The sequence below is a fragment of the Sus scrofa genome, chromosome 8, assembly GCF_054392235.1.
Source record: "Sus scrofa isolate SSC_HxYL_T2T_F1_AM1 chromosome 8, Sscrofa_HxYL_maternal_Yorkshire_Landrace_v2.0, whole genome shotgun sequence".
NCBI classification, from domain to species: Eukaryota; Metazoa; Chordata; class Mammalia; order Artiodactyla; family Suidae; genus Sus; species Sus scrofa.
The window spans coordinates 141,348,989-141,361,418 of NC_139390.1; the positions used below are offsets into that span (position 1 = coordinate 141,348,989).

Below are 12,430 nucleotides of genomic sequence, written 5' to 3' on the forward strand. Positions count from 1 at the left end.
CCATGAGGTTGGGGGTTCCATCCCTGGGCTCCCTCAGTGGGTTAAGGATCCAGCATTGCTGTGGCTGTGGTGTAGGCCGGCGGCTACAGCTCCGATTAGACCCCTAGCCTGGGAACCTCCGTATGCCGAGGGAGCAGCCCTAAAAAAAGACGAAAGGCAAAAGACAGAAAAAAAAGAAGATGATGAAGCAGGTATGTGAAATGAACTCTGGGCCCTGTGGCACGAACCATGTGCCTGTCTCCTGGTACTTTTACTTCCTCATCTGAAACTCGGGAATACGGGTTGCTGGACCCGTCGGCCTTATGCCGTTCAGCACAAGACGGCTTCTTACGTGAGTCAGGCTGAGCTTTCCTCTGAAACGTGCACCGTAAAGCTGAGCCTGGAGGTCTTCCAGGCCGAGGTCGTGTCCTCCTTGCAGCCAGCCCGACACTCCCAACTGCTCACTGGCAGCTGGTAGAGCTGAGAGGGGATTACACCGGCCAGAGTAATCACCAATCAATCTTGAGAGGGAGCATGGCTTTCTAACCTTGAACACATTTCAGCAGCACTTTCATTTCACTCTTAAAAGCTTGGCCCACCTTCATCTTTACAGAAGCGACGACCAGACTGCCTTCAATTAAAGGCCTCGGGCAAAAAGCCATTTCCAAACGAAGGTTCCTGGAAGCTTATGCCTTCCCCACATCCCAGAAGTTCCTTCTGCTGCTCCACACGGAGCATTGGCTCTGTCTGTCTCTAGATCAGTTTAAGTGATGATGGTCATTCAGCAAACACGTAATTAATCATCTGTTTATTCAGCCAACAGTTACCAATGATTTAACCTTCAAGGTAGTAATTTTTAACTTTAAAAACTTCGGTGACTTAAGTCACAGCAATGTAAAGAATGAGCCTTCTCATCTCATCATGCACCCTGCTATGACTACAGAAGTAAAACTTTTTAAAATCCAACTTTTTAAAGACAGTGATTCATCGGAAAAGGCCAATCACAAATAGAGCTCCAGATGTTTTCGTTTTTTGTTTGTTTGTTTGTTTGTTTTTTCATTTTAGGGCCGAACCTGCGGCATATGGAGGTTCCCAGGCTAGGGGTCTTAATCACAGCTACAGCTGTTGGCCTACACCACAGCCACAGCAGTGTGGGATCCGAGCCACATTTGCAACCTACACCACAGCTCACGGCAATGCCAGATCCTTAACCCACTGAGCGAGGCCAGGGATGAAACCTGCATCCTATGGATACTAGTCAGGTTCTTAACCCGCTGAGCCACAGCAAGAACTCCCCATTTTAGTCTTAAACCTCAGTACTGCTTTGCTCTCCTTGGTAGGAAGGCTGAGACAAAAGATTTTAAGTCCCAAGAGATATCGAGTATGCCACTGCTTACCTCTTAGTAACCAGGTGTCGGTCTTTCATTTCTGAACGTTCGAACCAGACATGTGGACAAGCCTTGACCATAGCTCTCTGAATAATTCCCATCAAGCCACCGTGAACCTGGCCAACCTACAAAGACCACGAGAAAAGGGGAAAATGTAAAGGCATAGCTTCCAAAGAAAACCATTAAAAAAAAAAAAAGTTCCTATGTCCCACTCAGAGAAAAGAGTGTTCTTCCTCCTCTACTGACCATGGTTCTTCATCTATTCAAAGGACACAAGTGGCCAATACAAGCACATGTTCTTTAGAAGCACCTCTGAATTGGGAGATAGGTGGTTACATAGCTTTACTCTCACTTTAAAAAGTAGAAGTCCTTTGACTTGGTCAAGGTAAGGGAAATGGAAATTAAAATTAGACCGAGATATGCTTTCAGATCCATCAGACTGACAAAGATTCAAAAGCCTGACAATGCACTCTGAGCCCAGGCTGTGGGAAATAGGCCCTCTAATACCTGGCTTCGGATGAGGAGTTTAAAACACCCACAGAAAGAAAACCGGCAACATTTATCCAATTACATACACATTGACCCTTCAATTCAATTCCACTTATAGAAATTTACCCCGAAGATACACTTCCAACAAAATGAAAACATATATGCAAAAGGTTTTTGTTTTTGTCTTTTTGCCATTTCTTGGGCCACTCCCGAGGCATACGGAGGTTCCCAGGCTAGGGGTCTAATTGAAGCTGCAGCCGCCGGCCTACGCCACAGCCACAGCAACATGGGATCTGAGCCGCATCTGCGACCTACACCACAGCTCTCGGCAAAGAGAGATCCTTAACCCACTGAGCAAGGCCAGGGATCAAACCTGCAACCTCACAGTTCCTAGTCGGATTTGTTAACCACTCAGTCACAACGGGAACTCCCTACAAAAGATTTTTTCCTTTGTTTGCTTTTGGCCATGCCCACAGCATGTGGAAGTTCCCAGGGCAGGGATCAAACCCACGCCACAGCAGCAACCTGAGCCACTGTAGTGACACCACCAGATCCTTAACCCACTGTGCCACAAGGGAACTCCCATAAGATTTTAATTGCAGCATGATTTCTAACTGTGGGATAATGGAAAATATCTGAATGTTCAAATGTAGGAACTTAGATGAACACACGACGGTGCACAATGGACCGCGTACTATGCAGCGAGGAAAAGAACAAGGTTGATCTCTATGGCCGATAAGGGGTGAAATCCAGGAGACAAGGTTAAGTCATCTTTCGGGAGATACTGTTAAGCAAATTGCACAACAGCAAATATAGCAGCACTACCTTCTGAGTTAGAAAGGGAAATATACACATACATATTTCTAGAAAAAGAAAAAATAACCCAAACCAGTGAGGCTGGAAACCCACGAGGATAGGAGGGAATGGGGCAGGATGAACATGGGAGGAGTGATACTTCAATGAATACAGCTTTTTTGTTTAATTTTGACAACAGAAGAATGTTAATGTCCTTTTACAAATTCAAAAAATAAGCCACCAAGCATGAGACTAGCAAACTAAAAGCGAACTTAAATGAACAAAACAACAACACTGAAGGAGGAAAGAAAAATCCAAGAAAATTTACTGAGACAGTATTAGACCACAGCTCCTCCATCCCAGGTCAGGTACCAAGAAGGACTGTAAAATACCCTGAATTCTTTTTGACAACATTTTTTTTTGTGTGTAGTACAACAGATGAAACAATCTTTTTTTTTTTTTTTTTTTTTTTTGTCTTTCTCGAGCTGCACTGGTGACACATGGACATTCCCAGGCTAGGGGTCCAATCACAGCAGCAGCAGCTGGCATACTCCACAGCTACAGCAATGCCAGATGCAAGCTGCAACTGTGGCCTACACCACAGCCCATGGCAATGCCGGATCCGCAGCCCACTGAACGAGGCCAGGGATTGAACCTGTGTCCTCATGGGGACTAGTCAGATTCGTTTCCACTGAGCTATGATGGGAACTCTGGGATGAAGCATTCTGAAGCATTATAGGATTTTAGATGCGTTACAGGATTGAGAAAATGAGGAAGCATGTTGACAAAGTTGCGAAACAGGGTATTCTCCAGGAAGAGGGGGCGTTTCAAATACAGCCTGGGGAAGTAAGAAAAACCTCGATGATCTGAACGAATTGTTACAGACTCAGATTTCCAATACTGTATTAGTACTATACATCCATATGAAATATAAACATTTGACACACATTTTTTATGTAGAGAGAGAACACAGCATACGAGAATGCAAATGATAAAGCAAATGGGGCAAATGTTACCAATAGGTGATGTGGCTAAAGGGCATGTGGACGTCCTTAGGTAACATTATTACAATTTCCCCGTAAATTAGAAAATATTTCCAAATTAAAAAAAATAAAGTAGGAGTTCCCGTCGTGGCGCAGTGGTTAACGAATCCGACTAGAAACCATGAGGTTGCGGGTTCGGTCCCTGCCCTTGCTCAGTGGGTTAACGATCCGGCATTGCCGTGAGCTGTGGTGTAGGTTGCAGACTCGGCTCAGATCCAGCGTTGCTGTGGCTCTGGCGTAGGCTGGTGGCTACAGCTCCGATTCGAGCTACACCCCTAGCCTGGGAACCTCCATATGCCGAGGGAGCGGCCCTAGAATTGGCAAAAAGACAAAAATAAATAAATAAATAAAGTAGAGGTCTTAGGAGGAAAAAAAGCCACTAAGAAGAGATATTGAATGTTCTTCAGATACATAGTTTATGTTTAGCCAAAAGGGGACAAATGTGACCTCTACAGCTCAGCTGGACAGTTACTCCCACTTCCGCCCTCTATGGCCCCTGATTTAAATCTAGCTGACTGGAGTTCCCGTCGTGGCGCAGTGGTTAACGAATCCGCCTAGGAACCATGAGGTTGCGGGTTCCATCCCTGGCCTTGCTCAGCGGGTTAACGATCCGGCGCTGCCGTGAGCTGTGGTGTAGGTGGCAGACTCAGCTGGGATCCCGCGTTGCTGTGGCTCTGGCGTTGGCCGGCGGCTACAGCTCCCATTCGACCCCTAGCCTGGGAACCTCCACATGCCGCGGGAGCGGCCCTAGAAATGGCAAACACACACACACATGCACAAAAAGGTTAAGAGCGATCAATTCCCGTAAGTCTTTTCAGAGAGGTGGTAAAAGCTTCCTTAGATTCAGAAAGAGCCCCACAATTTAGAGATATTTCACAATATTAAAATGTGGTTGCCCAAGAGTTAGATAACTGAATTTATATCTTAGATTAAATGCCTGGCCATAAGTTAGGAGTTTTCACAAAGGTCTTCAAACCTCCCTCAGTGACTATGTAACCCGCAGACAGTCAACTACGCTCCCCACTCTGCTACTGCAGCAGAGGCTTAAATCCACAGTGCTCCCTTCAAAGGCCTCCCCAGAAACGCGCACCCGAGGGTGACTGTCAGTAGGAGCAGGAGACCAGGAGGTAAAACCACTACCAACAAAATAAAATAAGCTACAAGGATTTATTGTGCAACCCAGGAAACAGAGCCAATATTTTATAATAACCATAAATGGAATATCCACTATTCCTCAATATCACATAAATAAATAAATTTTCAAAAGCTCCCTTCAATGTCTTCCCAGAAAAGCACGTCAGACCAGGACTTATCAGTCACTGGAGCGGACAAGTGAAATAAAACCCCTCTGTTCTCTCTGAAGGCCAAGCCATGACGATGCGGTAGGGAAAGAAGATGCCCAGGAGCCCTCGCCCCCCACTCTCTTCCACACGCCGGCGCGGGGCGTGCATTACCGCCATGCAGGAAGGACAGCTTTAGGGGTCGCCAAAGTCTACCTAACACACATGCAAAAGAGAGGAAGGAAATCTTGACAAGTTCTTCAGGGGGAGAGAAAAGCTGCTTCAAGTTGGAGGAAAAAAAAAAGCCAGAAATGCCACCAAAAGGTCTTCTGGGAGTTCCCATCATGGCTCAGTGGTTAATGAATCTGACTAGGAACCATGAGGTTGCCGGTTCGATCCCTGGTCTTGCTCAGTGGCTTAAGCATCCTGCATTGCCGTGAGCTGTGGTGTAGGTCGCAGATGCGGCTCAGATCCCGCGTTGCTGTGGCCGTGGTGTAGGTTGGCGGCTACAGCTCGGATTCGACCCCTAGCCTGGGAACCTCCATATGCCGGGAGAGTGGCCCAAGAAAATGGCAAAAAGACAAAAAAAAAAAAAAAAAAAAAAAAAAAAGGTCTTCTGAAGTGTTTGATTTTACTGTCGGCTTTGTGGTTTGCTGAGGGGTTTTATTTTCTTTTATTTGGGGGCTGTAGGCAAGAAATGAGAAAGGCAATGTGGCATAAATATTTGCCTTTTCTGCTTGACGGTCATTAAAGAGCCAGGTTTTGTTTTTTTAACTGCATACAGCTCCCTGAAGGAAGACAAAACTAATTGGCTGATGAGGGATTTGTACAGCTCAAAGCAGGAAGACTTGAACGTCTCAAAGTGTTATTAAACATGGCAGGGATTTTATTTTATTTATTTATTTACTTTTGCCTTTTCTAGGGCCGCTCCCACGGCATATGGAGGTTCCCAGGATAGGGGTCGAATCAGAGCTGTAGCCGCTGACCTACACCACGGCCACAGCAACGCCGGATCCTTAACCCACTGAGCAAGACCAGGGATCCAACCTGCAACCTCATGGTTCCTAGTCAGATTCCTTAACCACTGCACCACGACGGGAACGCCATGGCAGGGATTTTAGAAACAAGATGGCATCAACTTGGTCAAACAGGTCTGCATTTCACTAAGTTAATTTCTTAACTCCGTAAACATCATGACAATTTTCTTTCTTTTTCTCGCACTAAATATTCCTCATGTAAATATATTACCTAACTTACACAGCTACAGTGGTTTAATCCAGTCACTTTCTTTCCATGTATCTATTTATTTATTTTTTTGCTTTATAGGGCCCCACCTGTGGCATACGGAAGTTCCCAGGCTAGGGGCTGAATCAGAGCTGCAGCTGCCGGCCTACACCACAGCCATAGCAACGAGGGATCCTTAACCCACTGAACGATCAAACCCGCATCCTCATGAACACTAGTCAGATTGGCTTTCACGGAGCTGCAACGGGAACCCCTAACCCAGTCACTTTCTAATATAAAACTAACTTTCTAGGCTGTGGCAAAACAAACTAAAAGTTTGAACAATCCACAAAGCATTGCAACTAACTTGATGTATCAATGAGCTGTCCTTACCATAGCGTAGCATCCATCCGTTGTCAAGATCAAAACGTCTATTGGGGAGGTATGATTGGCAACACAGATGCCTCCCTTCTGGGGTCTGTACTGCCTGCAATTACAAATGATGGTTAATACTAAACCTTGAAAAATGGCCACTATTTTATAGAACAGCATGTAGAAATTCATGCTATTTTGTTTTTAAAAGTACACACAAAAAAATAAAGTTTCAAAGTATCCAGGCCAACCTTAAAAAGGTCTCTAGGCAGTATTATTGGAGTGGGGTAAGAGTACAGAAGGGGCCCCTGATTTCCCCTTTACATACATTTATATTATTTTTCTATAATAATCACATTATCTGCTATTTTTGTGTGTGTCTTTTTAGGGCCTCACCAGAAGCACATGCAAGTTCCCAGGCTAGAGACTGAAACGGAGCTGTAGCTACAGGCCTACACCACAGCCACAGCAACCCAGATCAGAGCCACATTTGTGACTTGTGCCTCAGCATGCAGCAAAGCCGGATCCTTTACCCACTGAGTGAGGCCAAGGATCAAACCCAAATCCTCATGGATATGAGTCAGTTTCTTTACCCACTGAGCCATAACAGGAACTCCCTCATATTGTCTTTTAGGATGAAAAGATAATCTTAAAATATTAGGCTGAATTATAAAGATTCTACAACTTGAATAAACGTGATATGTAAGTTTTACCTTTTTTTTTTTAATGGCCACACCCATGGAAGTTCTCGGGGCTAGGTATTGAGTCCAAGCCACAGCTGGGACCCAAGCCACAGCTGCATAAATGCCAGATCCTTTAACCTGCTGGGCTGGGCCAGGGACTGAACCCGCACCTCCGAAGCAACCTGAGCTGCTATAGTTGGATTTTTAACACACCGCACCACAGCAGGAACTTCCATAAGGTTTATTTACTTTATCATAAGTATGTTCCTGTTATTTCAGTCTTTATAAGCATCACTTTCAGAGTGAACTTTACAGAGTAAATTTACTACAGCTTCCTCCCTCCTTTCCCCTAAAGCAGAGGTTGGTAAACTCTTCCTATCACAGGCCGAAGAGTAAATACTTCAGGCTTTGCAAGCCAGCCAATCCCTATCAAAACTCCTGGACTCTGCTGTTTTGGCACAAAGGCAGCCACAGCTAATACATAAGTGAATAACCATGGCTGTGTTCCAATAAAACTTTATTTACAAAAACTAGATGGTGGGCCACATTTGGCCTACAGGCCCGTAGTTTGCCCCACCTCTGTCTAAAAGTTCACAGCGTATTGGACACGAATGAGACACAGGAGTTTTATTTAAACCTGTACAGAGAAGAAAGGGGACCAGATACACAACAACTTCAGCATGTCTTCCTTAAAATTAGAAGCAATTCTATAATAAGTTGTGCACTCCTGTCTGGGTGATTAAAGCAGTTTTTCTGTAGTGATCACAATTTTTTTAAATGGCCACGCTCTGACATAGGGAAGATCCCGGGCCAGGGACCGAATCCAAGCCATGGCTTCAACCTACACCACAGCTGCAGCAACACCAGATCCTTAACCCACAACGAGAGCCTCCTCCCTGATCACACTTTTTACCAAACCACTTTATTCTACTCCTCACCCCAAAACTCATAGCCCAAACACTGGGTGTAAGACAGGCTCAAGGATGAACTGTACAACCTGAGGAATAGAGCTAGCATGTTGTCATAACCCTCCGTGGAAAGTAACTTCTAAAAAATATCCAGGAGTTCCCACCATGGCTAAGGAGAAACGAATCTGACTAGTATCCATGGGGACGCAGGTTCGATCCCTGACCTCGCTCAGTGGGTTAAGGATCTGGCATTGCTGTGAGCTGTGGTATAGGTCACAGACATGGCTCCGATCTGGCGTAGCTGTGGCTATAGCATAGGCGAGACATTTGTCCTAGAACTTTTAAAATAATGATTTTAAATATAAAAAAATAAAATGGAGTTCAGAGAAAAGTAATTTTCACTGAACTAATAAGTTCACTGAGCTACCTTTATCCTCTCTGATTAGGGATGAGGCAAGCAGAATGCTGGGTTGTTAAGACTCAGTTATGGGATTTCAGAAGTGGCAGGGCTGGGACTCCAGGTCCAGGCCTCCTCCCACCATTCTACAGGCTTGTCAACTTTCACCATTTAAAAAAAATTTTAGCAGAGCCTCCTTGTCTGCTCGCCTGCATCTCTCACAAGCATCCTATCTTAATAAATGTATCTCTTGCCTAAAAAACAAAACACAACAACAAATAAATAAATACATACATTTTATCAAATCAGTTCAAAACCCGACTCTGCCATTTTCTGCCCCATGACCCTCAACAACCCATCCCAGAGCTTCCACCTTTTCACCTGGAAACCAGGATAAAGGCACCTTCTCACAGGGATGAGAAGCAAAGGCCTGGCCTGCACACCATAAAGGCCCAATTATTAGGGTCATTACATGTTCATTAGTGTGTCCCTTCTGCATGTGGGTTGCTTTTCTTCTTCTTTTTAGGGCCACACCTGCAGCATATGGAAGTTCTCAGGCTAGGGGTCAAATCGGAGCTGCAGCTGCCAGCCTACACCACAGCCATAGCAATGCGGGATCGGAGCCGCGTCTGCGACCTATACCACAGCTTGCGGCAATGTGGGATCCTTAACCCACTGAGCAAGGCCACGGATCAAGCCTGTGTCCTCACAGATACTATGTCAGGTTCTTAACCCACTGAGCCACAGTGGGCATTCCTGCAGGCGGACTGCTTTGGAGAAGCGTGTGTGCGCACTGCTCCGTCCAGGCCACTCTAAGTGGTAGGAAGGACACACTGCCGTCCTCTCACCTCACCTGCTTCTTCCCACCCACTACTGTCAACCACCTGAGTCACCCAGGGAAGGGCCCGCAGGAAGCCAGCAGACACTCACTTGTTATGATAACGAATGGTACCAGAGAGGGCCCGGACACAGTCACCCAGGGAAGGGCCCGCAGGAAGCCGGCAGACACTCACTTGTTATGATAACGAATGGTACCGGAGAGGGCCCGGACACAGTCACCCAGGGAGGGCCTGGACACAGTCACCCAGGGAAGGGCCCGCAGGAAGCCGGCAGACACTCACTTGTTATGGTAACGAATGGTACCAAGACACTCACTTGTTATGGTAACGAATGGTACCAAGACACTCACTTGTTATGGTAACGAATGGTACCGGAGAGGGCCCGGACACAGTCACCCAGGGAAGGGCCCGCAGGAAGCCGGCAGACACTCACTTGTTATGGTAACGAATGGTACCGGAGAGGGCCCGGACACAGTCACCCAGGGAAGGGCCCGCAGGAAGCCAGAAGACACTCACTTGTTATGGTAACGAATGGTACCAAGACACTCACTTGTTATGGTAACGAATGGTACCAAGACACTCACTTGTTATGGTAACGAATGGTACCAAGACACTCACTTGTTATGGTAACGAATGGTACCAAGACACTCACTTGTTATGGTAACGAATGGTACCAAGACACTCACTTGTTATGGTAACGAATGGTACCAAGACACTCACTTGTTATGGTAACGAATGGTACCGGAGAGGGCCCGGACACAGTCACCCAGGGAAGGGCCCGCAGGAAGCCGGCAGACACTCACTTGTTATGGTAACGAATGGTACCAGAGAGGGCCCGGACACAGTCACCCAGGGAAGGGCCCGCAGGAAGCCAGCAGACACTCACTTGTTATGGTAACGAATGGTACCAAGACACTCACTTGTTATGGTAACGAATGGTACCAGAGAGGGCCCGGACACAGTCACCCAGGGAAGGGCCCGGACACAGTCACCCAGGGAAGGGCCCGCAGGAAGCCGGCAGACACTCACTTGTTATGGTAACGAATGGTACCGGAGACACTCACTTGTTATGGTAACGAATGGTACCAGAGAGGGCCCGGACACAGATCCGGCAGCAAGTCAGGTGGACCAGTTCACTCAGCCGGCTTTTGAGGCTGAAGAAGAGAGAAAACCTTTCATTGCGCAGTTCTGGGCTCCCAAGGACAACACAATAAAGGCTGCAACGTGCCCCTTCACAGCAGTGCGCTGTTTTCTCAACAACGAGCACAGCTCACTTCTTAGTCTCGCTGAGGCATTCATTTAGGACAACACCTAATGGAAAATAGCTCCCACCCTACCTGACGGACTATCATGACAAATTCCTGACAAAGACAAGCTCGTCTCGCCCTTACAAGCTTGATCAGACTCTAAGATCTTCTTGCTTTCCTCGAGCCCCTCAGTCCACCCGTCATTTCTCAGTCCAAGGGACATTTCCCCTTGGAAAAGCAACTTCTTTCAATTGACATGAACATACGATGGGAAACCAAGTACAACTACGAAGAGGAAGTGACCAACACTTCGCTTTTTCTTTTCTGGCCTGCGGCATGTGAAAGTTCCCGGGCCAGGGATTGAACCTGCGCCACAGCAGCAACACGAGCCACAGCAGTGACAACACCAGATCCTCAACCTACTAGGCCACCAGGAAACTCCTCAGCAGCATTTTAATGTGTGTGCTGAGGCCATAGATATAGTACAAACAGATCAAATAAATGTTTTCTTTGTGGACACAGCTAAGAAAAGGGACAATTCTAAATAAAGTGAGGAAGGAAACACTTCACCTGTTGTCCGGCAACTGTCCAACCAGGGTGGTTCCGATAACCAATAAACTGATCCCAATGAAAGCCAAGGTAACCCTGGAAAAGAAAAGCAAAGGTAATGAAAAAGCTATAGCTGAACAGCTGCAGTTCCCATCATGGCTCAGAGGTTAACGAATCCGACTAGTATGCATGAGGATGTGGGTTCGATCCCTGGCCTCACTCAGTGAGTTAAGGATCAGCACTGCTGTGAGCTGTGGTGTAGGTCACAGATGCGGCTCGGATCTGGCGTGGCTGTGGCTGTGGTGTAGGCTGGCAGCTGTAGCTCCGATTGGACCCCTAGCCTGGGAACCTCCATATGCTGCGGGTAAGGCCCTAAAAAGCAAAAAAATAAAAAATAAAATAAAACAAAATAAAAAATAAGTCAAAAAATCTGTAGTTGAAGAGCCGAGGGAAGGCGGCGCATCCCCAGAAGCAGCTCTTTGCCGGAAACTGCCCTCAGCAGGAAGCCCCTTCCCTGTCATATGGGCAAAGGCACACTGTAACTAACCTCTACCAGGCACCACCGTGCTCTACTCATCTCCACCAAACACAGCTCTCGGCTCTTTCAGTCACGAAGCACCCTGCCTAACCTGTCAGTTCTTTCTGTAGATCAAAGCAGTGGAAACGAAGAATCCGTAACTAACAGGCGAGCGGCTCTCCTCCCAGCTTCCCCTCAGCAACCTCCTGAACAAACTGTGTAGACCAAACCGTGTGAACAAAGTAAGGTCTAGAGGGAGTCACCAGGAGGCGACAAGCCTGCACACAGCGGGGGACAATGATTAACTGAGGTTACTTCCGGTTCCCTTTAAACCTGTCATGGCCAAACAGAATCTCCAGGGGTGGCTCTTTGGGGATGCTGAGCCCACATCTCCCCAGACGGCCGGCACTGTGATGAACGGTAGCCTTCTTTTCTACCCCTTGTGAGTACTGATATCTGTAAGCAGCAAGCAGTGGAGTCTGATTCAGCAGCATCCATGCTGTGGGATATGATGAAGCCATTAAAAGAACTGGCAAAGCTATAGGTTCTGACATAGAAGATTTGCTCTTGGTATATTTTGAGAAGGGAAAAAAAATCAGAGTAAGTTCCAAGATAATGTATAAAGTATGACGTCATTTTTAAAAAATTTAAATACACATATATTAACTTCTTGTATAAGAAAAGAGTTTTATGTTGTATAAAGGAGTCATTTCAGGCTGA

General features: G+C 46.5%; 1 protein-coding gene across 18 annotated transcripts in view; it reads right to left on the bottom strand.

Moving 5' to 3' along the window:
* The window catches only part of GPAT3 (glycerol-3-phosphate acyltransferase 3), an 88,166-nt gene that overhangs the window by 6,686 nt on the left and 69,050 nt on the right, over window positions 1-12,430 (bottom strand). For all 18 annotated transcript variants that reach the window (XM_084973682.1, XM_084973678.1, XM_003129347.6 and 15 more), the window contains 4 exons: window positions 11,215-11,289; window positions 10,462-10,551; window positions 6,592-6,685; window positions 1,377-1,492 (listed from right to left, as the gene is read on the bottom strand). In XM_084973682.1, the coding sequence (XP_084829808.1) occupies window positions 1,377-1,492; window positions 6,592-6,685; window positions 10,462-10,551; window positions 11,215-11,289 (375 nt within the window). The remainder of the gene's footprint in view (window positions 1-1,376; window positions 1,493-6,591; window positions 6,686-10,461; window positions 10,552-11,214; window positions 11,290-12,430) is intronic.